The sequence below is a fragment of the Muntiacus reevesi genome, chromosome 1 (assembly GCF_963930625.1).
Source record: "Muntiacus reevesi chromosome 1, mMunRee1.1, whole genome shotgun sequence".
NCBI classification, from domain to species: domain Eukaryota; kingdom Metazoa; phylum Chordata; class Mammalia; order Artiodactyla; family Cervidae; genus Muntiacus; species Muntiacus reevesi.
Window position 1 is genome coordinate 152299332 of NC_089249.1, and position 26723 is coordinate 152326054.

The following is a 26723-nucleotide window of genomic DNA, read 5'->3' on the forward strand; positions in this document are numbered from 1 at the left end:
ACTTCCTTCAATTCAAGTCTGAATTTTTCAATAAGTTCATGATCTGAGCCACAGTCAGCTCCTGGTCTTGTTTTTGCTAGCTGCATAGAGCTGCTCCATCTGCCTGCAAAGAATATTAATCAGTCTAGTTTCAGTATTAACCATCTGGTGATGTCCACTTGTAGAGTCTTCTCTTGTGTTTTTGGAAGAGGGTATTTGTAATGACCAGTTCGTTCTCTTGGCAAAACTCTTTTTAGCCTTTGCTTTGTTTCATTTGTTTCACATATACAATGTAACAGTTCAGTATTTCTATATATTATGAAATAATCCCCACAGTAAATGTAGTTAAGATCCATCACCACACACACACACATTTTTGGGTGTGTGAGGGAACTTGTAAGATGTACAGTCTTAGCAACTTTCAAATATTGTTAACTCTAGTCACCATGCTGTATATTATATCCCCAAGACTTATTTATTACAGATATATGTTGAATAAGTGAATTAAGAACTTTTAAATTGGGTAGAAGAAAACCTAGTAAAGAAGTGCAGAGGCATCGTCTGAGAGGTAGGAAGGCCAGGAAATGTGGGACCACAGGCAGGTACATGTTGTTATGTGTTGTCAAACCCATAGCATATGCAACCCTGAGAGTGAACCCTAAAGTAAACATGGAAGTTTGGTGATAGTGACACATGCATGGAGGTTAATCTTTGGTAACAAATGTCCCACTCCGGTAGGGAGCCATGCATGTGCAGTGGCTAGAGCATTTATGGGAATCTTCACACTTTCTCAGTCGTGTCTGACTCTTTTCAATCCCATGGACTGTAGCCTGCCAGGCTCCTCTGTCCATGGAATTCTCCAGGCAAGAATACTGGAATGAGTTGCCACTTCCTTCTTCAGGGGATCTTCCAAACCCAGGGGTTGAACCCGGGTCTCCTGCATTGCAGGCATATTCTTTACCTTCTGAGCCATCAGGGAAGCACTTTCTACTCCATTTTGCTGTGAACCTAAAACTGTTCTGAAAAAAACTGTCCATTAAAAAAAAAAAAGGCCATGGCAGAAAATGTTCAAGGAGGAGCAGGTGTTTGGTCAGGAGAGTTAATTGTAGCTGAGCCTGGGAGAAGGATGGAAATATGTCCCTCGGTTAGTGATGTGATTACATTGGTTACACTGGTCTCACTTAGGTGAGAACAGTTTCTGCTGAGTGATGGGGAGGGAGCTAGACTGGAGAAGACTTAAGTGAATGGAGGCAAGAAAATTATTAACTGAATATGGAAAACCCTTTCAAGAAGTTTCACTGGTGCTCATGAAAGAATATCACATGAGTAGGGCAAAGGATATTCTCTTGCCAAAGAGGACAGAATGTGAATATGTTCAAGCCTCTGGATTAGCTGCTAAATTCCGATGACAGGCATCTGCTCACGTGCCCCGTGAGTGTGCAATCAGTACATTCCATGCTGCAGGAAACCTTACAGGTCAAATGCCCCAGGTTCTTTTTTTCTCTTTGGCTGTGCCAGTCTTTGTGGCAGTATTTCGGAACTTAGTTGTAGCATGTGGGGTCTAGTTCCCTGACCAGAGATGGAACCCAGGCTTCTTGCATTAAGGGAGTCTTAGCCACTGGATGACCACAGAAGTCCACCCCAGGTTCTTTAATAAATAACTTTTGAGCAAAAGATAGAGCTAGAGGCAGAACCTAAGTATTTTAACAAGCTCCTAAGAGTTGTCTTTTTTTTTAAATTAGCAAGTCTAAACTATAATGTCTAGAGATGACCAACTGTGTGATACAATTGTAAAGAAACGCAAGGAAGTGATCACCATAAAAAGTCAGGAGGAAAAAAGAGTCAGGAGAGTTGTTACTTTTGGGGGGAGGTGGGAGCAATGAATGAATCTGGGCACACGAGGTTTCTGGATGGTGGTATTATCATAACTCATTCACTCGAGAAGTCTGGCTGTACAGAAAACAATAACATGGAGAGATCACGAAATTCAAGAAGGGGTGTGTGTGTGTGTGTGTGTGACAATGGCAGAAGCAGGCAGGAACCACTGGGGCAGTCATTCCTGTCCCTCTCCCCATGGTGCTCCGAGGTTCTCAAGCCCTTCCACTTCTATGAGGCAGAAAGGGCAAGGGTTATTGGCCAGATCTTTTGGGTGGGAAAACTGAGGCGAGTGTGTGTGCCTTGCCCCAGGTCACACTGCTCATCAAGGGTAGAGGCTGCCCAGATCCCAGGCCCCAGCCCAGGAGTGAGCAGGGCAGCTGGCTCACCCGAGGCTGCCCTGTCCCCTGCAGGAATTGCTGAGATTCTGATGAACAGACCGAGTGCCCGCAATGCCCTGGGGAATGTCTTCGTCAGTCAGGTAAGGGTGGGCACCAGGGTGGGCTGGAGCTGAGATGGGAGTTATCTGATCGGGTCTTCTCTGCAGCTGCTGGAAGCTCTGGCCCAGCTTCGGGAGGACCAGCAAGTGCGTGTCCTGATCTTCAGGAGTGGAGTGAAGGGTGTGTTCTGTGCAGGTGGGTTTCCTTCCTTGCCCCCAACCTGGGGCTCAGCAGGGCTCCCACCGGCCTGCATTTAGGGAATATTTAGGTTGTTCTAGCACAGGACTCAGGCTTCCCAGGTAACTAGTGGTAAAGAACCCACTTGTGGAAACAGGAGACACTGGTTAGATCCCTGGGGTGGGAAGATTCCCGATGGGAGGAAATAGAAACCCACCCCGGTATTCTTGCCTGCAGAATCCCCATGGACAGAGGAGCCTGGCGGGCTACAGTCCACAGGGTCGCAAAGAGTCAGACACGACTGAAGCGACCTGGCACACAGCACAGGACTCATTCATTAAAGATGGGAACTCGGAGGTGCAATTCCTTGCTTAGAGCAACACAGCTAGTGAGAATTCAGTTAGAACTTGACTTCTCTGACCCCCAAATCCTTGTTCTTTCTGTTCTGACCCTTCATTGAGGAAATGAGAAAGTGGAGTCCAAAGACACTCACCAGGTCTGTGGCCAAGACAGGGCTGACTTACTGTCCCTTTGCCCACCTACAAGATCTCAGTCCCTTGTCAAAAAACTCTTCCATGTCTCTACACCATTTGGTCCTCACAACAGGGCAAGCACCACGCACTTCCTTTCAAAGATGAGAAATGCCACATCCCAGGCCCACAACAAGAAGCAAGTGAAGGAGAGTTGAGCAAAGAACTGACTCTGGGGTGGCTGTGGAGGGGGCACTGGGGAGACGGAAGAGGCTGCAGAAGGTGAGGGTGGGAAGCGAGTGATTCTTAGGCTGTTTCAAGGGCATGTGGCTCAGTCCCCAGACCTCAACTGCCAGGATCACGGTGTGCAGCTTGGGGAGGGAGGTGGCAAGGGAAGTATGGGACCAGTCTGCCTGACCCCGCGACCTCCCCCATGGTCTGACATCTTCCATCACAGTCACTTCATGACTGTTAGCCCCGCTCCTCACCCCCCCAGCTAAGGAGAGGAAAGTAGGGGGCATGCAGGAGGTCTGACTCTGCCCCCAATTTGCCCTGGAATCCTGGGCTAGTCCCTGTCTCTCTCTGGGCCTCAGTTTCCCCATCTGTCACTGAGGGGCTAGGGCTAATCAGACTCCCAAGGGCTCTCCCAACTGACTTTCACAAAATCGAGGACTTGCAGAGACTGTGTTCACCCCCTATTCGTGACTCAGACTCCTGCCATCTGATCTCTGATGACCCTCCACTGTCATTCTCTCATCCAGGACCCTGCGCACCCCCACGCCACTGTCCCTGCACTCACTCCTCATCTACTTGACCTTTCAGACTCCCCCACCAAGCCCTTCTTTTAAAAAATAATTATACCTGATGCACGCCAATTATTTCTCAATAAAATAGGAAAAAATAATTAATAAAATTTTATTACTATTTAATGTATTTTTTGAGTTGTCACAAATATATACATTATACAAAATTGACATTTTATCACAAAATTTACATTTTAATCACTCTGAAGTGTAAAATTCACTGGCATTAAGTACATTCACAAGTTTATTCAACAATCACCACTATCCATTTCAAAAACTATTTCATCATCTCAATAAACTATATACTCATTGAGCAATTCCTCCCCATTTCCCTAACACCCAGTAACCTCCATTCTACTTTCTATCTTCACAAATTTGCTTACTCTAAGTATTTAATACAAGTAGAATCATACATATGTCCTTTCATGGCTTGCTTATTTCACTTAGCATCATGTACTTCATGTTCATCCATGTTGTAGCATACTGCAGAATGTCTATCCTTTTTAAAAATGAATAATATTCCCTTTCACACATATATTCCACATTTTGTTTATCCATCTGTTGATGGACTTGGGTGGTTCCCACATTTTGGCTATTGTGATTAATACTGCTATGAACATTGGTGTGCTTGTATCTGTTTGAGTCCTTACTTTCAATTCTTTGGGGCATATACTTAGGAGTAAAGTGGCTGGACCATATCGTAATCCTATGTTGAACTTTGGGAGGAAGCACCAAAATATTTTTGACAGCAGCTGTATCATTTTACATTCATCAGAGTTCTCCACACCAATGTCAACACTTTGTTTGTTGTTTATAATCATCGTCTGAATGGCTACAAAGCACTATCCTATTGTGGTTTTTATTTGCATTTCCCCAATGATGTTGAACACACCTTCCAGTGCTTACTGCCTTATCTTTTTTAAAATATTTATTTGGTTACACTGGGTCTTAGTTGAGGGACACAGGATTTTCAATCTTCATTGTGACATGCCACCTTTTAGTCCTGGCATGAGAGCTCTAGTTCCCCAACTAGGGATCGAACTTGGGCCACCTGCATTAGAAGCCCAATCTTAGCCACTGGACTAGTGGGGAAATTCCACTGGCTTATTTTCCTTGGAGAAATGCTTATTCAAGTCCTTTGTTTGTTTGTTTTTGGCCACTCTGCACAACTTGCATGATCTTAGTTCCCGAACCAGGGATCAAACTGTGCCCCCTGCAGTGGAAGCATGGAGTCTTAAACCACTGGACCACCAGGGAAGTCCTTTGTATTTCTTTTAAGTTGTAGGAAATCTTTATATATCCTAGATATCAGTTCCTTACCAGATGTATGATTTGCAAGTTATTTCCTTCCATTCATGGGTTGTCTTTGCTTTCTGATGCATTAGTTTTTAATTGTGATGAAATCCAATTTATCTTTTTGTTGTTTTTGCATCTATCCTCTTTTGAATTCCTCCTCCCTCCCTGGCTTCCCTGATCGAGTTTTCCTGGTATTTCTCTTTCCTCTCTGGGTGCTTCTCCTCAGGTTTCCATTGCTGGATCCTTTGACAGCCTGGGATTCAGTGCCAGGTCATTTCCCAAGGGCTGTCACCCTTGCATCTGCAGGTGCAGACCTGAAGGAACGGGAGCAGATGAGTGAGACAGAAGTGGGGGTCTTTGTCCAGCGGCTCCGAGGCCTGATGACTGAGATTGGTGAGGGTTCTGGAGTGGGGAGGAGGAGGGCATTCAGGGGTCCTGCTGATCCTAGCCTCACCCAATCTACCATATTCTAAAGAGAGAATGGTTTCTGTTGTGAGCTCTATGGAGAGATGATTCTCCCAGGGAGAGGGGGCAGGGACAAGGAATTCTACAAGGAGGAGGGTGTCACAAGGGTCCAAAGGGCACTGGCTCCCCAGCATTAGTGCCCTGCTAGATCTGACCCCCAGCCCCTGTGCTCAGGGTACAAGCCTGGCCATACCAGGGTCAACTTTAAGCAAGCAGGCTTGCAGGCTTTGACAAATGCTTGTTCCTTTTTCTGAAATATCCCTCCTAGGCCATCTGAACTGTTTATGCATTCTTTAAGATCATCAGTGCCTCTTCCTCCAGGAAGCCATCCCTGGCCCATCATCCAAGCTTCCTTTCTCAGATCACTGATCACCCTGAGTCGTCATCACCTGTTTGCCTGTCTGCCTTCCCCGTGTCGGATTCAATTCTGTTTCCAGCACACAGAATGAGAAGGGAGAGCAAAAAGGCTGGTCCCGGGGAGGCCCACAGGAGGGTGGGCCTGACCAGGCATCACCCTGCCCATCCACCTCCCAACTCTTATTCCCCAGCTGATCCCACAACTTTCCCCAGTGGGCAAACTGACTGCTAAGATAACCTGGCTGAGGTACCAGGAGAGGTCCCCAAACTTGGGGGCCAATGAAGCCTTCTGTCACAACCAGCTAGATCGTCTCCTACCCTGAGACACTGTCCTGGTCCTACCAGGGCCTCGCAGGCTAAGTCATCGTCCTTTGTCTCCACAGCAGCCTTCCCTGCACCCACCATTGCCGCTGTGGATGGGTTTGCCTTGGGTGGAGGCCTGGAACTTGCCCTGGCCTGTGACCTCCGAGTGGCAGGTACCGGGTACAGCGAGAGATGTGGGAGGGTGGGAGGGAAGAGTGAGCGACACAAGCTGATTCTGGGGACTCTAAAGTCAGCCACTGCTCTCAGCTTGCCAACAAACCCCAGAACTAAAGGCAAAGTGGGGGTCAAGGAATTCAGGCGGTAGTGGTTCCCCCTCCCACCACCCAGCCCAACTGCTACAGGACTCGTCCCTTCTCGGAGTCAGCTGCCCTCAGCTCAGGACTGCTCATGCCAACCCCAGGGCAACTGCTGACACAACTAGAAAGAACATAAAGAGCGAAGGTTGGGGACAAAGGTATCTCTTCAGTCTTCCAGTTCTGCCCAAACCAGCTTTATCGATCATGTTGTGAACAAAGGTGAGCCAGGAGGGCAGTCTGCCACATGCCCGGTTAATCACAAGCATGACTGGGCAGGAACAGTGCCCTAAAGTAGGCTCTATCAGAATCCACAAAGGTTTGCAGTAGTAGGTCAAAGAAACTGAACTTCAAAACGTGGAGGGCAGGGAGGATGAAGATAAGTGATTGCTTTTAACCTTGCTGACTTGGTGGTTAGGTGTGCCCTTTTAGAGCAGATCAGAGAAGACATGAGACTTCCCTGTAGCTCAAACGATAAAGAATCTGCTTGCAATGCAGGAGACCTGAGTTTGATCCCTGGGTCAGGAAGATCCTCTGGAGAAGGAAATGGCAATCCACTCCAGTATTCTTGCTTGGGGAATCCCATAGACAGAGAATCCTCGAAGGCTAAAGTTCATGGGGTGGTAGAGAGTTGAACATAACTGAGTGATTAACACTTACTTTAGAGAAGATCTGAGTGTCATCATGGTGCTACTACTTCTCCTGCCACCAAGAACTTGTTTTTTTTTTACCATGTAGCCCCAGGAATAGAGGCACTTTATATCCACATGATACATAGCAAAGAGAAGCCATCAAAATACCAGGTCAAGTCATAGCACCAACTCTGGTTCTCACCTGCCTGTGTTTAGGGGAGCTAACTTGCAGGGTTTGATGGATAGGACGGTGAATGTAAACCCCTCCCTCCCATACTGCATGGTTCAGAGGGACTGTGTTGAGGGAATTCAGGAGAAGCCTATGGGGTGGGACACTCAAGGAGGGCTTCTCACAGGAAGTGCAACTCAGAAAAAGGATGTGGATCAGAATACAGGAAAATTTCAGGCTGACAAAAAGCTGGGAGGAAAAACTGGTGGAAGCAGGAGTCACTGACACTCTAGGCCAGACCCGAGTTAACATGAGACAGAGAATCCATTAACTCACAAGTAGGTACTGGGTACCATCCAGGAACCCGTCCTTGTTCTAAGCACCATGACCTCACTTGATCCTTAGCAACTCTATAAAGCAGGTAAAAGAGAGGTTATCAATTTTTTTCCCCATCCATGAGGCTCCGAATGGCCGAGAGAGTTGCTCAGTGAGTTGTGGAGGTAGGGTGAGTGTTGGGCCTCCTGACTTCCAGACTAGGGCTCTTCCAAAGGCAGCTACTGGAGGAGTCTGACTGTGGCCGCACTGTGAGGGAAGTGATTGGCTGGAGGGGTGAGCAGAGCCCAGAGTGTCTCTTATTCCCAGGGACTGGTGCTAGAAGACAGGGTGGGGGCTTCACTCTGTTTTGTCTAAGCAGCTTCCTCGGCTGTCATGGGGCTGATCGAGACCACCCGAGGGCTCCTCCCAGGAGCAGGTAATAACACACACCATCCATCCTCTACCTGTTCAACTCCACTCTATCCAGCATAATTCCCTACTTTCCTCTCTTGCCCTATGTTCTGGGTTTTTCCCCACCAGCCTAACCCAATCTCGTTCTCTGAGAGGTCTTGGCTGACTCCCAGCCAGGGCCTCCTCTGGGCCCCCATGTCCCAGGAGGATTCACCACCCCTACTCCATCCTGGCAGGAGGGACTCAGAGGCTGCCTCGATGCCTGGGGGTGGCCCTGGCGAAGGAGCTCATCTTCACAGGCCGACGACTGAGTGGAGCGCAGGCCCAGGCTCTGGGGTTGGTGAACCACGCTGTGGCCCAGAATGAGGAGGGCAATGCCGCCTACCACCGGGCCCGAGCCCTGGCCCAGGAGATCCTGCCCCAGGTGCGACTGCTGCTTGGCGTGGGTGGGCCTGAGCCACTGGGGTCACTGGAGGGGCAGCCAGGGGGCAAGGGCGTCTCATGCAACACAAGATCCATTTCCCCAGATTTATAAAATTAACTGTCTTTGATGGTTCTGCCTCCATTCAGCCATCTAGTAAATAATACTAAATCAGATTTTAAGTCAAAGTGAAAATTGAGTTCTGAGAGGCTGGGATCAATTAAGCTTGAAAATCCTCAGAACAGCCTGTAAAACAGAACTTCCTGAGATGATGCAAATGATCTCTATCTGTGCCATCCACTGAGGCAGTCAGTAGCCACATTTTGTTGCTATGTCCTACTCTGTGTGACCCCACAGACTATAGCCCACCAGACTCCTCTTGTCCATGGTATTTTACAGGCAAATATACTAGAGTGGACTACCATATCCTTCTTCAGAGGATCATCCCAATCCAGGGACTGAACCCGAGGCTTCTCTGCTTGGCAAGCAGTTTTTTACCACTGAGCTACCTGGGAAGTCCCACTAGCCACATTACTTAAAGTTTTAATTTCTCAATTATAGTTCCCATATTTTAATGCTAATAGATACATGTGGCTATTGGCTATTGTATTGGACAGTAGAGCATTAGTATATCTGTCCCAAAATTGAAAACGCAAGTTTCTTTAAAACAGATAAAGAACTACTAGCCCATCTCTCCATGCATACTACGTGGTGGAAAAGCACTTGAAATACATGATGTAGGACATATATTAAGACCCATACATTTTTTTTAAATCATCAGATAGCCTATTAACATATAGTCTCCCCAAAAGTTTAGCTACCCAGGGAGTGGGTTAGGCCCTGCTTACAGTAATCTCTAAGTATCCGGGAGGCTCCACTGGCTTCTCACTTCTCTAACAGAGCCAGAGGGAGGTCCCAAGTTTCCATAAAAATGGGAAAGCAGCTGAAATGGAGCCAGGTTCTGTTAAGCTGTCATACGGACTGAATCCATATGCTGCACCCTCATCCTTCAGACACAAACAATGCTAGGTATTTTAATAGTGTCCCAGTGTTAGAACAATCCCAACAATTGGGGTGATTATCCCTGTCGTGTCTGTGCTATAAGAGACCCAACAAGGTTAAGTGACTGCTCATCAAAGTCAAAGAAAGTGACTGCAATAATACCACAAAGACAGATGCTATTTTAGCATTCATTGTGCATAATACAGAAATACATATAATAACTAGTATTTTAAAGAGTGCAGAACATGTACAAAATTTTTAAAGAACAAACTAAATCTTTAATGGATTTCAAATACAAAAAATTAAAGACATGTTACAAAAGTCAAATATAATATTGGTAACCATACTGTATCACTTTAATATTAACACAGAAAAGTATTTGAAATTAATCATGAAAAGTAAAAAAGACTTATCTTATTTAGGGGAAAAAAAAATCTCCCTCAAATAATCCTGCCTCTTTTTATAACTTTGTGATCTTTACTTACTTGCTTGCTTAGTTACTTGAGGGTAAGGACCATAAAAAACTGATGGTAAATTTGGTTTAAAAGCATTTGTTTTATCTTCATTTCCTGTTTATAGTTTCATCACATAAGTGGAGAGTCTGATGCTGTTCATTTTAGTGCTGTCATGTTTCTCTTATACTTGGTCAGAAAGTCTGAACTGATAACAAAACTCTGAGTGACTCAGGGTGGTAGCTAATTACACTTCCACAGATTGAGGGGCCTATTGTAGACTCTAGGGTTTGTCATTTTGCATAAAATAAATAACAAGGTCTTTGAGCTTGGTCTCAAGATGATTCAGGCTTCTGACTTTTCAATATATTGAAATAATGGTATTTTACTAATTACTAGTATTTCAGTTTTTAAAAGTAGCTTTCTATACCAAAACAACAGCCTACCAAAAACTAGTATTAGAATCACTAATGCAAATGCTGGGACATTCTGATGCAACCTGTTTAACTTCCAAGTGAGTTACTGAGTGCCAAGTATGAAAAGATTCCCTATGGGTTGAGTGCAAGAGATGCTGTTGTAGACAGCTGCCCTCTAGTGGACAAATTACCAAGACCAGGCCAGTCAAATTGCTCCAGAGATTACGCCCCAAAGAGCCTATCTATCAATAAACACAAGGTCCACAAATTAACACTCAGATTTTCCCTTTAAACAGTAAATATACTTTACCCCTTGAATATGGATTTAAATACATTTTCCAATTGAACATCAAAGGAATGGAACATCCTGTAGCAACTGTGACTCACTCATTTCCAAATAATAAAATGATCCCCCCAAAAAAAATAATAAAAAAATAAAAAATAAAAAATGATCCATCATATTTCTTTTTTTTTTTTTCATCATATTTCTAACTGACCTACTTCACACAGTGTTCCACTGAACAACACAAGTTGGAACTGTTAAGGTTCATTTATACATGGATTGTTTTTTCACTAAATACATACTACATTACTACATGATCCAAGGTTGGCTGAATTTGTGGATGCAGAACTCTTTACAGGCAGGGTTAGCTGTTAAGTTCTGTGTAGATTTTTTACTGCATGGATGGTTGGTTTGCCCAAGCTCTGGGTTGTTCAAGGGTCAACTACATTTTTGTACACACACACACTCAGAAACATAAATATGTGTGTTTTCAACACAGAGACAACATGGCTATATAGTTTTTAATTTTCTCTGATGAGAAATCAGTAAATAATACATATTCATGACAAACAAATCAAATAGGATAGAAGAATAAGAAGGACATAGAGTAAAAATCAAAAGTAGGGTGATCCTGTTATCCTGGGGCTGTCCAGGTTCAAAGTGCAAAGTCCCACATCCTAAAACAACACTCAGTCACTGGCAAAAAGACAAAATGTTCTGGGTCACGAAAACATTCCTCAGTTCCCCAGTCACTCTCCCCATAGATGACCACTGTTAACAGTTTGCATACTCTTCCAGAAATTTTCATTGTACATGTAAAACATGCACATATTATCACATATCTAATTCTAAATTCCTTTAGGATAATTTAGGGAACAAGGTACACACCTTTAAAGGCTAGTCCAGTTCTAACTGACGTTTAAAAACATAAACTATGCACAGAAAAGAATTCAATAAGTATGGAAAAGTATAAAACAAAAAGTGAAGTTTTCCGTTCTCTTTTCCCTTCTCCCCAAAGACACATCATATCAATACCTTCTACACAAATGGAATAATATACACAGCACTATGCAGCTTCCTTTTTTCACCTAATATGTTGGGAGTGTTACCCATTTCAGCACATACATATCAACCTCATTCATTTAAACTGCACACTTTTTCATTCATGGTATGGATGTGCCATCATTTAACCAGTACTCTAATGAGGAACATTCACATTACTGACATCTTTATGCTCCTGAAAAATAACTGGAGTGATTAACTTTGTACACCTTAGTGTACTCTTGGAAGTGAATCTATAGGGTAGATGCCTACACGGAGTTACAACATGAAAGAGCATGGGCATCTATCTAATTTGTCAGTTCTTGTCAAACTGTCCTCTTGAAGCATTGTTCCAGTTTACTCTCCATTCAATTATGTGTGTAAATACTTCTCAACAGTAATGGGCATTACCAACCTTTTACGGTTTCCAACTGTGAGGTGAAAAGGAGGACCTAACTGTTCTGATTTATGTTTCTTTAAAAGTAAAGCTGAGCACACCTTGTGTCTTTTCTTTCTTTTTTGTGAACTAGCTTTCCATACTGTGTGAATGCTAAATATATATATATATACACACACACACCAGCTTTTTGTAAAGGAAATGTTTCTGTCACAGTATCACAAATATAGTCTCCCAGATCTTGATTTTTGCTTGAATCTGTGGTATTTTTCCCAGTCTGAAGTTCTTTTATCTTTATGTAGCTAGTTTTTTCATTTATGGTTTCCATGCTAACAGACTTTTTAAATTGTTCTTTTCCTCATAAAGTCTTACAAAACCTTCATAATACAATATGAACAAAATAGGAGGCAAACGCACTCCTTGCCTGGAAGTGCGGTGGGGGATGGAGAGCCAGAACTGCAGTGGCACAAAATAACTAGAAGCAAGACCAGTGAGGCAAAGATGGTCACTTTGGTGCTCCTGCTTCCAACTGGCCCTACAAAATGCCCTTCAGGATTTCGATCCAGGCCTGCCAGATTCCAAAGTCCAAGTTCCTAATACTGACCTTTTTTCACCCTACTGGGGTAAAACATGCTTTCAGTGGAGGCTTGCATTTGTTGAGATGAGAGGGGTAGAGAAGGGAACAGCAGTCAGAAAGGTGACTGAGAATCAGATCTAAGCTTCACCACTGACTCACTGGACAAACGTGGCCAGGTGTTTCACCACCCTGAGCCTCAGTTAAACCCATCCTGAAGGGACGGGGAGCAGCCCGTGACCATTAGACAAGTCTGTGGGTGGGAAAGCATGTGTACAGTGGAGTATGTTGTACATGCTGGCGGGATGTATTAAATGACAAGAATTCCAGATGGTCAGGACTAGGAGGATTAGGCATCAGTTAGGCTTCCTTCATTATTGAAAAGGAACATCAGCTAATTAGTAGGTATAACACTAACAAAAGTAAACACTGTCATAGAATAGCTGGATTTCTACCCAGACCTCTTCCGCCATCATGGAGCTTGTGTGCCTAACTGTGAGCACCAACTGATCCCCTTCTCAACCAAGCGCTTGCTTTTCCCTAGGCCCCCATCGCTGTGCGGCTGAGCAAAGTTGCCATTGACCGAGGAATAGAGGTGAGAGGGTTCTGGGTCGGAACTTAGCATCTGGCTAAGGTCAGTGGGGTGGCTGGGAGGCAGTACTTTTCAGGGCACACAGATGGACAGCACAGCTGGAAAGAACTCAGGAACTGGACTCTTCTAATAGACTTGGAGCCTGAACCTCTCTCTTTGTGCCTTAGTTTTACCCATCTAAAAAATGAAGTTTGGCCAGGTGATACTCCAAATTATATTTTATCCTCATTTCTCTCCTTTGGAGAGAGAAGGTAACTGAAGTCCAGAAAGGGTAAATGACTTACCCAGGGTCACAGACCAAATGAGTCACAAGAACCCAGGTCTGCATGGCTATCAGTCCATGTTCTCAGGATTATGTTGGTGGTCAGTATTGTGGCCTCACAGACGGGGTTCAGGCATGCTGACTTGGCTGCAGCTATCCTACACATCGACTTATTCATTCATTATACACTAAACCTAGATCTGAACTGGGACACTGGAATGAATCAAATATGGTCACTGCCCCCAAGGTGGGGAGAGGGACTGGTACAAATCAGTAATAAAAAGTCAAGAGTACCAAGCAGACAGCCTGGAGAGGGCAGAGCTGCACCATCCATGGGGCTACTGGGTACAGGGCTGGACAGTGCTGGGTTGGAGAATGTTTTCTAGAACTGGGGTTTAGGCTGGATAAGAATTCCAGAAAAACTGGAAAGTGTGAGAGAAAACACAGAGGTGTATAAAGAAGCAACTCAACTGAACAGGAGGAAGGGATGAGTGAGTCAGCACAACAGTGAGGTTAGGTGCATGGGCCCTGGTGCTAGACCATTCGGGTTCCAAGACCTGTTTTTCCACACACTATTGTGTCCTTACACAAATCACTCCACCATTTTATGCCTCAGATTTCTCAGCTGTGTAGTAGGGAAAATAAACTGCTTCTATGAACAGTACTTCTGTTACAATAGTGCCTTTAAATGAGTAATAGCAAGCAGTGGACAGTGGACACTGGAAGTTGCCAGCGGCCAAGTCATGCAGGCCTTAGTTCTGAGGGCAATGGAAAGCCAGCGAAGCTCACTAATGGGGGTGACAGGCGGCATGGTGAGGCGGCCAGGTGGGGAAGGAGGAAGCAGTGGCTGTGCAAACACAGCTGACACACTCCCCCCTCATCTCTCAGGCTGTTTGTAATCCTCCCTGTTGTTCATTCCCTCACAGCCCCCATTCATCCCAGCACTTCATTATAGCTTCACCTCTGTAATGAATGGTGTTCCCTCTCCGGTAGGGGATTCCTTAGCACATCATCTCTCTTCATATGGGTTGGCATACAGTAAGCCTCAGTAATTCTTTGCTGGAAGAATCCAAGAAACAGTAGGAAGGGGTGCAGAGAGCAGGGCGAGCTGGTGCCCAGAGCACATGGAGGTGCGCAAGGTTGATCCAGGCACCACTTCTTTCTTGCAGGTGGACATTGCATCAGGGATGGCCATTGAAGGGATATGCTATGCCCAGGTGTGTGTCTGCTGCCAGTCCTGCATGCTTGTAAGCAGAGGCCGGGCCAGAGTAGGGTCCTTGGGTACTATTAGTACATGACCAATTGAATAGGTTCCTCCCAACCCACACAGTCGGTCTTTGCGGCACTACTCCTTTCCTCACAGTCAGCCTGCACTGATCCCAGGGGAGCCACAGAGCACTCTCTGGGACTGTTTCCTCAGCCATCTAATGGTGCTGTACCCTGCCCTACTTTGCTGCCCAGAGAATCACAGAGGAACCTGACAGAATAACAGCTTCTGAGTTCTCTTTACCAGTGGCTACTGGTACAGGCCAGGCTGTGACCAGCCTAAAGTCCAGGCTGGAGGATGCCAAGGCCTTGATTATTGCCTACAGGCTGTGTATGCTCCATGGTGGGACAGTAAACTGTGGCTGACCTATTTAACCCTTTACTCCTTAGTGAGTCAAAAACAATCTCCAGGCTAACAAGTTACAAAAATCCTCCTAAATAGGGGTTTGGGAACTTGTAGAACCTGATGTGAACCAACTCTATACCAGGATTCAAAGCCAGAGCTCTTACCACAAAGCCTAGTCTTTGTTTTCTACCAAGTAGCCTCATTTCAGACTGCTGAATGAGACTGTGGGCTCTCAGATGCACGTACACCGTGCACAAGTACAGTCTGGTGTGAGGAGACCAAGGAGCCACCATGGCCCACATGACCCAACACCAGAGTCCAAAGACAGTGAAAGACTTGGATTCTGGCCTCGCCATGGGCTGAACAACCTTGAGCTGTCTCTGCAAATTGATACTCGGTATGTTGTTTCAGAACATCCCAACCCGGGATCGGCTGGAAGGCATGGCTGCCTTCAGGGAGAAGCGCCTCCCCAGATTTGTTGGCGAGTGACCTCCATTTAACCTGAAGCAAGGGAGAAGCACGTCTTATGGAACAGAATCCTGAAGGGAGAAGTGCAGCACCTCTGCCCTCATCACTTCACCTCTCTGGGTTCCAGTTTCCTCACAAGGACATGATGGATAGGAAATGACTGGCATGGTGCCCGGTACTAGGGTGCTGACTATGCCACCTACTGCTCCCTTCATTACTCCTCAGCCAGGCGAGCTCATCACTGGAGTAGGGTTTGCTTTGGAGCATACCTGTCTCTCCCTAATAGAACGATAAACTAAGGATAAAACAGACCCCTCTGGGCCTTTATAGCACTGGCACTCAAGCCTGATCGCTGCGTCTCGGTTATTAGGTGCTCACCAGAGATAGCAAGAGGCTGTAAGAACTAGCCCACAACGGCCGTTTCCTCCTCAGTACAACAGAGATAATAAGGAAACCTTGGCTGTGGTTGAATAGACTCAGCTCTCTGCCAGTTACTCACTGTTTGCCTCAGCCTCCTCAACTACAATGAACCTGTTGTGAGGATTAAAAAATAATAATAATAAAATACCTGAAGTTCCATAAACATGAGTTATGATTAATGTACAGTGTTCTTTTAAGAACCAGGTGAAATCACTGCTGTGAAAACCTTTTGTAAACTGTAGGGTGGCAGGCAAATCTCTGATGGTGCATTTAATAACTTTCAGGAGCCCTGAGAAGGGAATGATTAACTCAGGTGGACAACATGAGAGATTAAGAAATGGACAGGTAATACTGCAGTTGAAGCCTGAAGGATCGAACAGGCAATGGAGGCAAAGAAGAGGAAAACTGAGGGGAACAGCATGAGCAAAAAAGTAAGCAAGATGATGGCACTTTGAAATAAAGGGGGGCTGATATACACATGTGCACACGAGCCTCAGCAGCCCTCCTCCGATGCTAAGGCAGGGCAAGAGACAGTCCTGTGGTCATCTTTAACTGATCTGAGCTTCCCAAGCCTGTGCCTGGGCAGGCTCAGGAGTTACTGAACCATGGGCATGGGCATGGACACAGACAAGTAACATTGTTGACTTGCTGTTAAAAACAAATGTGCCTCAAAGCTATACTCATTTCCTGTAAGGGAAGGTAAGACAAGAACCCAAGTCTTAGGAATCAGCATCAACCACGTGAGCAGTATTTGTCTACTCAGGAAAGTAACCATCTTTGCTGTACTTCCTTCTTCTTATCTGTTAAATGGGGAGAATAAAACTATCCCAGAGGACTGTTGAAAATCAGAGAAAACGTACAGAGGTGCCCAGTGCTGAACTGGACCTCAACAGACACTATTTCCCACTCATCTTCCTCACATCAGCCCAAATTAATATCTGGTAACAACATGTTCTGACATATGGACCCCAGGTCAGGAAACTAAGACATACTATGCAGAAGAGTAAATGAGAAAATCTGTGGAGTTTCAGGGCTGTTAAAGGAAGCAGGTCACAAATTCCCCTTATCCAGTGGGACACCAGTGAGCAATAGTTTGGAAAAACAATTTAGGATAAGAATAAACCTCATTTGATTTCAAAAGATGATATGGCACATTCCAGTTAAGAATCTGGCCAGCTTACAGTATAAAAATCTAGTCCTAAAATAAGCTACCAATTAAAAAAAATTTTGTTTCTTCGAAAAATTTAGATGAATGGCTTAACATGTTTCATGGTTGCCAATAATAAGGTAAGGAAGGACTTTATTCCATAGAGCAGGTTTGCAGAGGACACAAACAAAAGCCTCTCATAGCTTATACTGGGGCTGAGGTTGGTTCTTAGAAAAGCTTGTTATTCTTCTCATCCAAGTTAGGTAAGAGCACCTTTTTTTTTTTTTTTAAAAAGAGCCCCTCTTTAAATCTTGGGCACAGTCCTTCCTTTTCCTCTCAGTTTTGGTCACAGTCCCACTCAAATTAAAAATCTGAGGGATTGAGATTTATACTCACCATATAATCTTTCATCTAAACACCTGTCAGTCCTGTGACCATGCCCCACCAGCACACCCAATTACCCACAATGTTATTATGCTCAGTCTAATGTGTAAAGTTGGAGGAAAAAAGGTCAAAGGTAGACTATCCAAAAATCATAAAAATGTATTTCTCTTTACTCTACCCAACGAGTGGAAGGTAATTTGGTATGTATTAAAAAAATTTTTTCCATTCCCTCCAACAGAGGTTCTGCCTTCCAAACAATACATTTAAACACACATGTTTCCTAGAACTCTCATGCATTTCTTTTCCAAAGGCCTCATATAGCCAGGAATAACAACGTAGGAGATTCTTTCAACCATGAAATTTAACAAAAATACCGAGGTCCCCCATAGGTATTTCTTTTTTTCTTTTCTTTGACAAATACTCAGTTAAGAAATTGGTCAGGGCTAGAGAAAATTAACTGGCATAGCTGTTCTAACAAAAGCTTACAGGTCTTCCCACAGAGTCCAGGGCTTGATTTTTCAAAACTACTGAAAAGGTATTTCAAGAATGATTCCAGCTTGATTTGAGATTATGGCTATCACACAAATCCAAACTTCTTATAACTTACAGAAAATCATCCCCCAAAATGCCAACAAAGCGGTCAGCTCACAAACTCCAACGACAACTTGTTTCAATCCAACACTTGATTGCTGATACAGCAGAAGGCCTGATACCAAAGATGCAGCACCTCTGAGGTGCTGAGGTTAAGAAGGGCCTTCAACAAAGAGAGGGTCTCTGGTAATTCATAAAATGCATTCTGAAGTCATCTACAATGGAGGCTGCAATCTGCTGTGCTTGGGGGTCTGCCTCACTGTGCTCCCGGATGTCACACAAAAGCTGCAATCCTTCTTCTTCAACTAACATTTTGCAGTATTTGCTGGCTGAAAGAAAATCAAGCAAAGAAACCTGATGTTCAAGTTGGTGTTTTAAATATTCCCAATTACCACATTCATCATTTTAAAGATGCCAATAATGCTTGGCTTGTGCAATTTGATAACGGATGATTATTTTATTAAGTTTATTTCCAGACAACTCTATGCTTCAAATATCTCTAGCTAAAAGGATAAGAACTTCTTTTATTTCAAAAATAATGAAAGTTTCATGTTCAGGCAGTATGCTGAGCTAGACAACCTAAAAACACCAGAGGCTGGATAAAATATAATTGAAAAAAATTTTAATTCATGGTTGAGTGTACAAAGTAAAGGAACTGTCAAGAAGTCAGACACAAACAGCAAAACAAAAAACACTTAAAGCTCATGTAACCTCATCTGTAACTTTTCTGGAATAGAAAGGGACTGTCAGTTTCAGTAATCTAGGAATTTCGATTTTAACTTAGGAAGTCAGAAGCAAAAATAATGCATAAATTTGGCCCCTCAAAAGGCCAGACAAGACAAGGGATAAGACAATGAAACATCTCTATCTTGGCCTGGGCTCTGGGGAGAAGTCTTTCCTGAGTCCCAAGTTGGTACAGGGTTTGAATTTATACTAGCCTAAATGTTCTTGGAATCCTTGAGCTGAGAAATGAATATAAGGATTAGACCAATCCCAGGAAAACCTCCAGAACACTTGACAGAAGCAAATACAAAACTGTACTAAAGGGACATGTCCAAAACTCAGTCTGAAAAGGATTCTCTTAATCAGTGCAACAGTCAGTTAAACACAGAAACCATGATCCAAAACACATTCAAAGCACTTCCCTGGTAGACTAATGGTTAAGACTTTGCCTTCCAATGCAGGGGACGTGGGTTTGATCCCTGGTTGGGGAGCTAAGATCCTACATGCCTCATGGTCAAAAAAATAAAACATTAAAAAAAAACACACAGAAGCAGTATTGTAACAAATTCAATAAAGAGTTTAAAATGGTCCACATCAATAAAAATCTTAAAAAGAAAAAAAACACACAACAAGACAATCAAGAATGCAGTAAAAAGAAACAGAGGCATGGATGCTTTTTCTTTGTAATGGTTACAAGATATGTAGGATTGATTGAGAGAAGGTATAAGATATTTCTGGTAAATGTTATAAGAAAGGAATAGACTAGCTGGAGGATAATATTTTCAAAGAAAATTTCTGAAAATGTTCATTGGTTTTGTAAGGTATAACCATGACCAGAAATCCAGAGGCCATTGAACAAAATAATGACTAGCAAAAACAATGAATAAAATCAAGACAATACACTGGAAAAAAAATATTTGTAAGAGTTTCTTCAAATTAAAAAGAAAAAGATCAAAAAACAGTAAACAAAAAGCAAGCAACGGAAACCAACAGACAATCCAAATGTAAGAAAAGACAGCTAACCTTACTTAAAATAAATGTCAAGTTAGAATCACTTTCACGTCAGATTGGCAAAGATCAAAAATTCAACTAAAAGTTTTTGCAAGAATAAAAGGAAACTGCAAGCTCTCATATATTGTTGATGGGAATGCAAACTGGTAATCAACTCTCTGGAACACAATTTAACAATACCCACCAAAATTATAAACATTCATAACATTTTGACTCAGCTCTGCAGATTATACTTACAAAGTGATGTATTTAACAAATACTATGTACTATGCTTGTACTAATACTATGCTATGTGCAAATGCTAATACTATAAGGCAAGCAATGTTTAAATGCTTTGCAAATGTTAACTCATTTAATTCTCCTAACAGTCCTATAAAACAGGTACTTGGATCCCCATTTTACAGATGGGAAACTGGGGCACAGAAAGGTTAAGTAACTTGCTCAAGTTCCCACAGTTAGTAAATGGAGAAAGGAAGTAAAATTCAAATAGTCTGGTTCTGGGGTCTGTTCTCTTAATAACCAGATAGATGCATCTTTCCTAAATATATACAGTGTGTGTGTGTGTGTGTTTTCTCCCCTGGTGGTCCACTGGTTAGGACTCCAAGATTGCACTGTAGCGGCCCAGGCTCAATACCTCCTGGGGGAATTAAGATCTCACATGCTGTGAGTCAAAAATAAAGAGAAGTGTTAGGGCAAGCTCCTAAAAACCAATTTTCTCTTATCAGTTCTTTCCTAATTATTCTGCCACTTTAGCTTTAGAATAACCTTCAGATTCCTCATCACTTACTGTACTCATTCACTTGAACTGTATTATATGTGTGAATAGAAAAGAACTGAGGAGTATAATATGTCCATAATTATTTCAGTCTATAAATTATTTCCTAGATTTTTTTGCACATAGGCCCCAATACTTGTTAAAGCTATTTTAAGATAGTTTATGCTTTTGATAGTTAAACATTTCATTAATTCTAAAAGCTATACCTTTAGATTTTTCAGCATAAAATTATAGTCTATAATTCTTTTTATAATACAAATTCTTTAATTCTTTTATACAGAATTAAAGTCTATAATGCTTTTATAATACAAGCAAAAATTTTAGTAGTAATCCTTAGCAATGAAAAAAGTCAAGAATTCCCAAGAGGAATTTAAAGCAACAAATGTGGAAGAACATTTAATTTGCCTGAGAAACAACTCCTAACATCTGGCCCCCCAGTCTCCCACAAACCACTACAAAGAGGCAAATCTATGTATTACTTACAGGAAAGATAGTATTATGATAAAACTATTCAGTGAAAAAGAGAAAGCTATAGGATAACATGTACAGAATGAGCATTTTGCCTAAAAACATATGCATGTACAGTATATAATAACTATAGCATATATACAGAAAATTACCTGGAAGGACAGTTATAGTCAGCTAATAAACAGTGCTTGCCTGTGGGGAATAGGAGCAGGAGCACACTTTCACTTTCTATATTGCTTACCATTCATCCCCAAATAAATTATAATTTTGTAGCATTTTTTATACTAATACAAAAGCTCTTTAGTTTCTTCTTAAAAAGTGTTAAAATCAGGACATAAGAGAACAATTTTTCAAAATTCCATCTTGAACTTAATCCTTATACAAAAAAATAGCTAAAAAATTGTTATTTTTAAATACATACGGTTTTTACTGCAGACATGATACATGGCCCATAGTGCCCAGAGCTGAACCTCTGGTTGAGAGAAGTTGCCAAGGAGCGGGAAAAATGCCTTGAAGGATCTAAATAAGTACAAAGAAGATGTTCCTTCAGAACTCAGGGTAACATCAGGGATATAATAATTTTCAACAGCCCCGCCGCCACCCCCAGAGTCAATTCTTCATTAAGACAGACATATTTAGGGAGGGAGGTGGAAGGGGGATTCAGGATAGGGAACACATGTAAATCCATGGCTGATTCATGTCAATGTATGGCAAAAACCACTACAATATTGTAAAGTAATTAGCCTCCAACTAATAAAAATAAATGGAAAAAAATAAATAAATAAAATCATTAAATTTAAAAAAAAAAAAAAAGAGCAAAGAGTTTGCTGCCAGAAATGTAGGAAAAATGATTATAGATGTCTGTCAGAAATCTCATTAATGAATACATTAGGATATTATTCTAGATTTTTGATGATTGTGGTGTGTTTTTAGCATTTTATAATTTGTAATTTGTTATGATTTCTCATACTAAATATTCCCTTTATTTTCCTACCCAAATTTATAGTCATAATTTTGTCATCACTTTTCTTGAGGACAAGTAAAATGATATGAGATTTAAAAAAAAAAAAAGACAGATGTATAGCTGAGCATATAACTGGAACTAGCATTTAAGAAATTATATTCTGAGTTAGACACTATACATTCAATAACTGATTCCACCCTCAATATTGTACACTGCCAGCTTCATTTTACAGATGACAAAAACTAAGTCTCAGAGGTTTTCTTAAAGTGATTTTACCAGTATCACAAAGAAATCAGATTTGAATACAAGGCTATTTGATTCTAATATTTTATCCCTGTACCATGGCCTCTATATAGTGAGCAGACTGAGGACAAGCTTTAAGAGAAGCACTATGCCATCATGAAATTACCTGTAAGTGATCAAAGCTGTCATCTTACAACTTGAACTTGGCCAATTCTGGATGGTTGCATACTATACAAAAAGAGAAATCAAGATTCTAGTATTGTTTCATGTCATTTATAATTATATACATATGAAACAATATAAATTTTCAAAATTGAGGATTGATTACTCAAATTTAGGTATATCTAAGCCAACCAACTATTAATTAGACAGCCATTATATATGCAGAATATGAAGCAAGTCACGTGGAAAACAATACACCAGAAAGGGACTTCTGTTTAAAGATGGAAGACTGCACATGAATGGAACAGTACAAATGGTTTAAAAGAAGATAAACACACATGAAACAAAGCAGAAGAAAAATGGTAAGTAATTTAATAAATCTAGCACTGGGGAAGGTTAAAAAAAAACAAACTATTTTGAACAGAACCCCTAACAGACTTAAAAATTGGGCATACAAAGTACTTCAGGAAGTGACATTACACGTAGGGTTAAAAATAGGAGGACTGGTTGAAAGTACCAAAGAATCAAGACTCCCAGATCTCCTCTACCACCCCTTACAAAAATTTTTGGACTGGGCAACCCCATGAACAATTGAGGTTGGAAGTACCACGCTAAAAACAGGGGGCTAAAGTGAAAAATCTAAATACTAAATGCTGAGGTGCCCCTGCCCTCAACTCTATCCTTTTATGGATGTTTAGACTGTTGGAAGCCAAGCTTATGATTTTCAATCAGGAGAACAGGAATTAAGGAAGGGAGGGAGGCAGGGAGAAAAAGAGTAAAGAAGTAAGAAAGGAAGTAAAAGTGAAAGAGGAAGAAGGGATGGAGGGATGAAAAGGACAGAAAGAAATCTCCTAGAACTGAAGGAAAACAAGATTCCAGAGCAGTAAGTAGCCAAAGGAACAGATGAAAATAAACTCATATCAAGGCACATCACTGAGATTTCCAAGCAATAAAGACAAAGATCTTAAAGCTTCCAAAGAAAAATGGCACAGGACTTCTCAACAGTGATACCAAGAAATAACAAACAATGGAGCAATGACCTAGAAATGTGAAAGGAAAATACTTCAGTACTTGAGTTTTATATCCAGCCATTTGATCAACTAAAGGTGAATGTAAAATAAAGGTCTTTCAAATATAAAAGGTTTCAAATTTTCTTTTCATATATCTCTTAGGAAGCTACTGGAGGATCTGACCCAACAGAATGAGGGTGTATACCAAAGAACAAGAAGGTATGCAATCCAGGAAACAGGGAATCCAACATGAGACAGCAAAGAGAATCTTCAGGAAGACAGTAAAGGAACTTCTGTGATGATAGTAGCCTAACAGATACACAAAATATATCTAACAGATACATCTAACAGATGGGACAAAAACAGAGGCTTGGGAAGGAAGCTGACGTGGACAGAATGTTTCAATGTACTGAAAGGAGACATGTACTTGGGAGTACAAGAAAGGGTGTGCACTGGGAATTTTCATTTTCCCAAGTGGGAAATAAACTGACAAGGTCTAAAACTACAAAGTCAAGGCATAACAACATATGTTAGAGATAAGAAGGTAAACACCAAAAGAAACAGCTTTAAAAAGAGCTGAAAGTGGGAAACAGAAGTGGAATAAGCTATATAAACTGTTTGCATGCTTAATTTTATAGAAGGAAAGTATCAGAAGGCAAAAAATGTTAACAGAGGTTAGCTTTGGGTGGTAATGTGTGGATGATTTATGTTTTGTTTATATTTTTCTCTATCTCTCCCCCTTTACACAATTTATTTCAAAAACTCTTATGATCTAGAAAAATAAGTTTTCTGCAAGAAGAGATGACACTGGATTTTGTAAAGAGGAACAATCCTTATACCAGATCCTGGAGAAGCGCTCTCCGCTGGAGGTCACAGGATAGCCAGGGCTGTTTGTCAGATGTCAGGTGGGCAATGATGCCTGCAGCTAAATAGCTGACTTCCAATTCCTTGCTATGGAGCAAGCTGCTGATGTGCTTTACCACATCTTCAGTAATCAGCTTGGAAAAGAGTTCTCTGACTTCAGCTATGTTGTTCTATGGAGCAGATGGATTAGAGAATATCAGGAACTGGTTTCTCTCCCTCTTACTGCTGAGCTCAGATACATATAAGAACACTCAGTCCCCCCTCCTCCCCTCTGATTTAGCCTCACATCTACTACAAACCCATCCCCTTGATGACAAAGATGATTAGTAAGAACAAATCATTGAGGAAGCACTTACTAAGTGCCAGGCACTGCGTTTAGATAGACTGAAATGTCTTTTTTATCTGCCTTATCTTATATCTTTTTAATCTGCCTCATCTCATTTAATCTTTGATAGTCCTACAAAGAAGTCAGACACTCAGAAACACTAACTTGTCAGCTTCACATCACTAACAACTGGTTGGAGCAGATTACAAATCCAGGTCTGACTCAAAAAGGTAACATTCCTGGGGGCCCACCATATGTTACATCAGTTTTAATGGTAACAATGAAGGCAGGTAGGAGTTTCATTATTTTATGTACTACATTAGTTTTTGATGCTGTGTAACAAATTTAACACAAACTCCATGGCTTAAAACAACACACATTTTTCCCCTCACAGTTTCTATGGGCCTTGCTTAGCTGGGTTTCACAAGCCTGCAGTCAAAGTGCTGGCTGGGCTGCATGCTCGCATCTGGAGGCTCTAATGGGTGAGGTGGGGGTGGGGAGACTACTTCCAAGCTCACTCAGACTGTTGGTAGGATTCATTTCCTTGGGGCTCCAGGAATAAGAGTTTCCTGCTGGAGACAACATATCTTTCACTTGACTTTTTCTGAGTTGTATCTATAATAAGTCAAAAATAGCAGGGGACATTACCCGGCAGTACAGTGGTTAGGGGGGCTTCCCAGGTGGCACCAGTGGTAAAGAACCTGCATGTCATTGTAGAAGTAAGAGACGTGGGTTCGATCCCTGGGTTGGTAAGATCCCCTGGAGGAGGGCACAGCAACCCACTCCAGTTTTCTTCCCTGGAGAATTCCATGGACAGGAGTCTGGCGGGCTAGACCATAGGGTCAAAAAGAGTCAGACATGACTGAAGCGACTTAGCACCAACACACAGTGGTTCGGACTCTGCACTTTCACTGCAAAGGGCAGTGATTCAATCCCTGGCTGGGAAATAAAGATTCCCCCGAGCCATGTGGGGCACAGTCAAAAACAATCTTTCCTTTGGGACTTCCCTGGTGGTCCAGTGGCTAAGACTCTGCACCTGCAATGCATGGGGCCTAGTTTTGATCCCTGGTCAGAGAATTAGATCCTACATGCTGCAACTAAGAGTTTGCATACTGCAACTAGATTCCACAATGCCACAACTGAAGATCTCGCATGCTGCAATGAAGATCCCACAGGCCATAAATAAGACCAAGTGTGGTCAAATAAATATATATTTTTTAAAAATATCAAATAAAGTGCCTTCCCAAGTTCTGTGAGCCATTCTAGCAAATTACCAACTTGAGGAAGGGGTTGTGGAATCCCTCAACTTAAAGTCAGTCGGAAGTAGGGGTAGCTCTGGACTTAATAGTCGGCAACTAAAGTGGAGGCAGACTTGTGGAACTGAGCTTTTTAGGATCTGATGCTAATGCCCGACAGTCAGTGACAGAATTTAACTGAATCGAACTGTAGGAATCCAGCTGGTGTCAGAGAACCGGAGAAGTGGTTGTTGGAAAACACCCCAGATTGTATAAGCTGCTTTTGACCAGTGAGACATTAGAAAATCTGACATTAGCAGAACTTGAAGAAGCACTTGTGCAGTGGACTTGCTTCTACCACTGCCCTGAAACCACCAAGTGAGGAAGCTCATAGACACACAAGGCCCAGCTAACAACCTGCACCGACTGTCAGAGATGAGAGTCAGACCATCTTAGAGCACCTAGGTCTAGCTCTACCACCGAGGACTGCAGTGACATGAGTAACCACATAAGACCAGCAGAACTGCACAGCTGAGCTGAGTTCAAACTGCTGACCGACAGATTCACAAGTAAATAAAATGGATGCTGTTTTAAGCTATAGTTTGTTTATAGCAATAGCTGACTCATATATAATGGTATTTACTTCATAGAGATGGTGTGAAATTCAAACAAGTTAATGTAAACTGCTTACAAAAGTGCCTAGCACATAGTAAGTAACACATAAGTGTTAGTTTTCTTATAGTTTAATTAATTACAATTAACTCAAAACAATTCACCTTACCAAAAGACCAAGTACTTTGCTTTGTATTGCTGTCTCTGAAAAAGTCTGTGAAAAGAATATACAGGTTATTTTATCATGAAGAAAACAACTTTAC

The 26723-nt window shown here is 42.3% G+C and overlaps 2 protein-coding genes across 9 annotated transcripts in view; one reads left to right on the forward strand and one right to left on the reverse strand.

The window, feature by feature from the left end:
* LOC136151646 (enoyl-CoA hydratase domain-containing protein 2, mitochondrial) overlaps positions 1-16125 on the forward strand; it is a 29992-nt gene extending 13867 nt beyond the window's left edge. Inside the window, exons 2-10 of one of the 8 annotated variants that reach the window (XR_010660075.1) lie at positions 2268-2335; positions 2402-2489; positions 5347-5433; positions 6246-6338; positions 7972-8031; positions 8243-8452; positions 13137-13187; positions 14616-14663; positions 15470-15560. Coding sequence is in view for 7 of the 8 variants with exons in the window: in XM_065912946.1 (XP_065769018.1) it covers positions 2268-2335; positions 2402-2489; positions 5347-5433; positions 6246-6338; positions 7972-8031; positions 8243-8430; positions 13137-13187; positions 14616-14663; positions 15470-15547 (761 nt within the window). In the remaining variant the exon portion in view is untranslated. Of the gene's footprint in view, positions 1-2166; positions 2336-2401; positions 2490-5346; positions 5434-6245; positions 6339-7971; positions 8032-8242; positions 8453-13136; positions 13188-14615; positions 14664-15469 lie in introns of all 8 variants that reach the window. The other 7 variants (XM_065912962.1, XM_065912946.1, XM_065912971.1 and 4 more) reach the window with 7 other exon arrangements.
* A 2039-nt stretch (positions 16126-18164) lies between these two features.
* ZYG11A (zyg-11 family member A, cell cycle regulator) overlaps positions 18165-26723 on the reverse strand; it is a 56975-nt gene continuing 48416 nt past the window's right edge. Inside the window, exons 10-14 of the mRNA XM_065929006.1 lie at positions 26630-26674; positions 24264-24458; positions 22419-22480; positions 21467-21564; positions 18165-18397 (exon numbers count right to left, since the gene is read on the reverse strand). Coding sequence (XP_065785078.1) covers positions 18234-18397; positions 21467-21564; positions 22419-22480; positions 24264-24458; positions 26630-26674 — 564 coding nt within the window. The 3' untranslated portion in view covers positions 18165-18233. The remainder of the gene's footprint in view (positions 18398-21466; positions 21565-22418; positions 22481-24263; positions 24459-26629; positions 26675-26723) is intronic.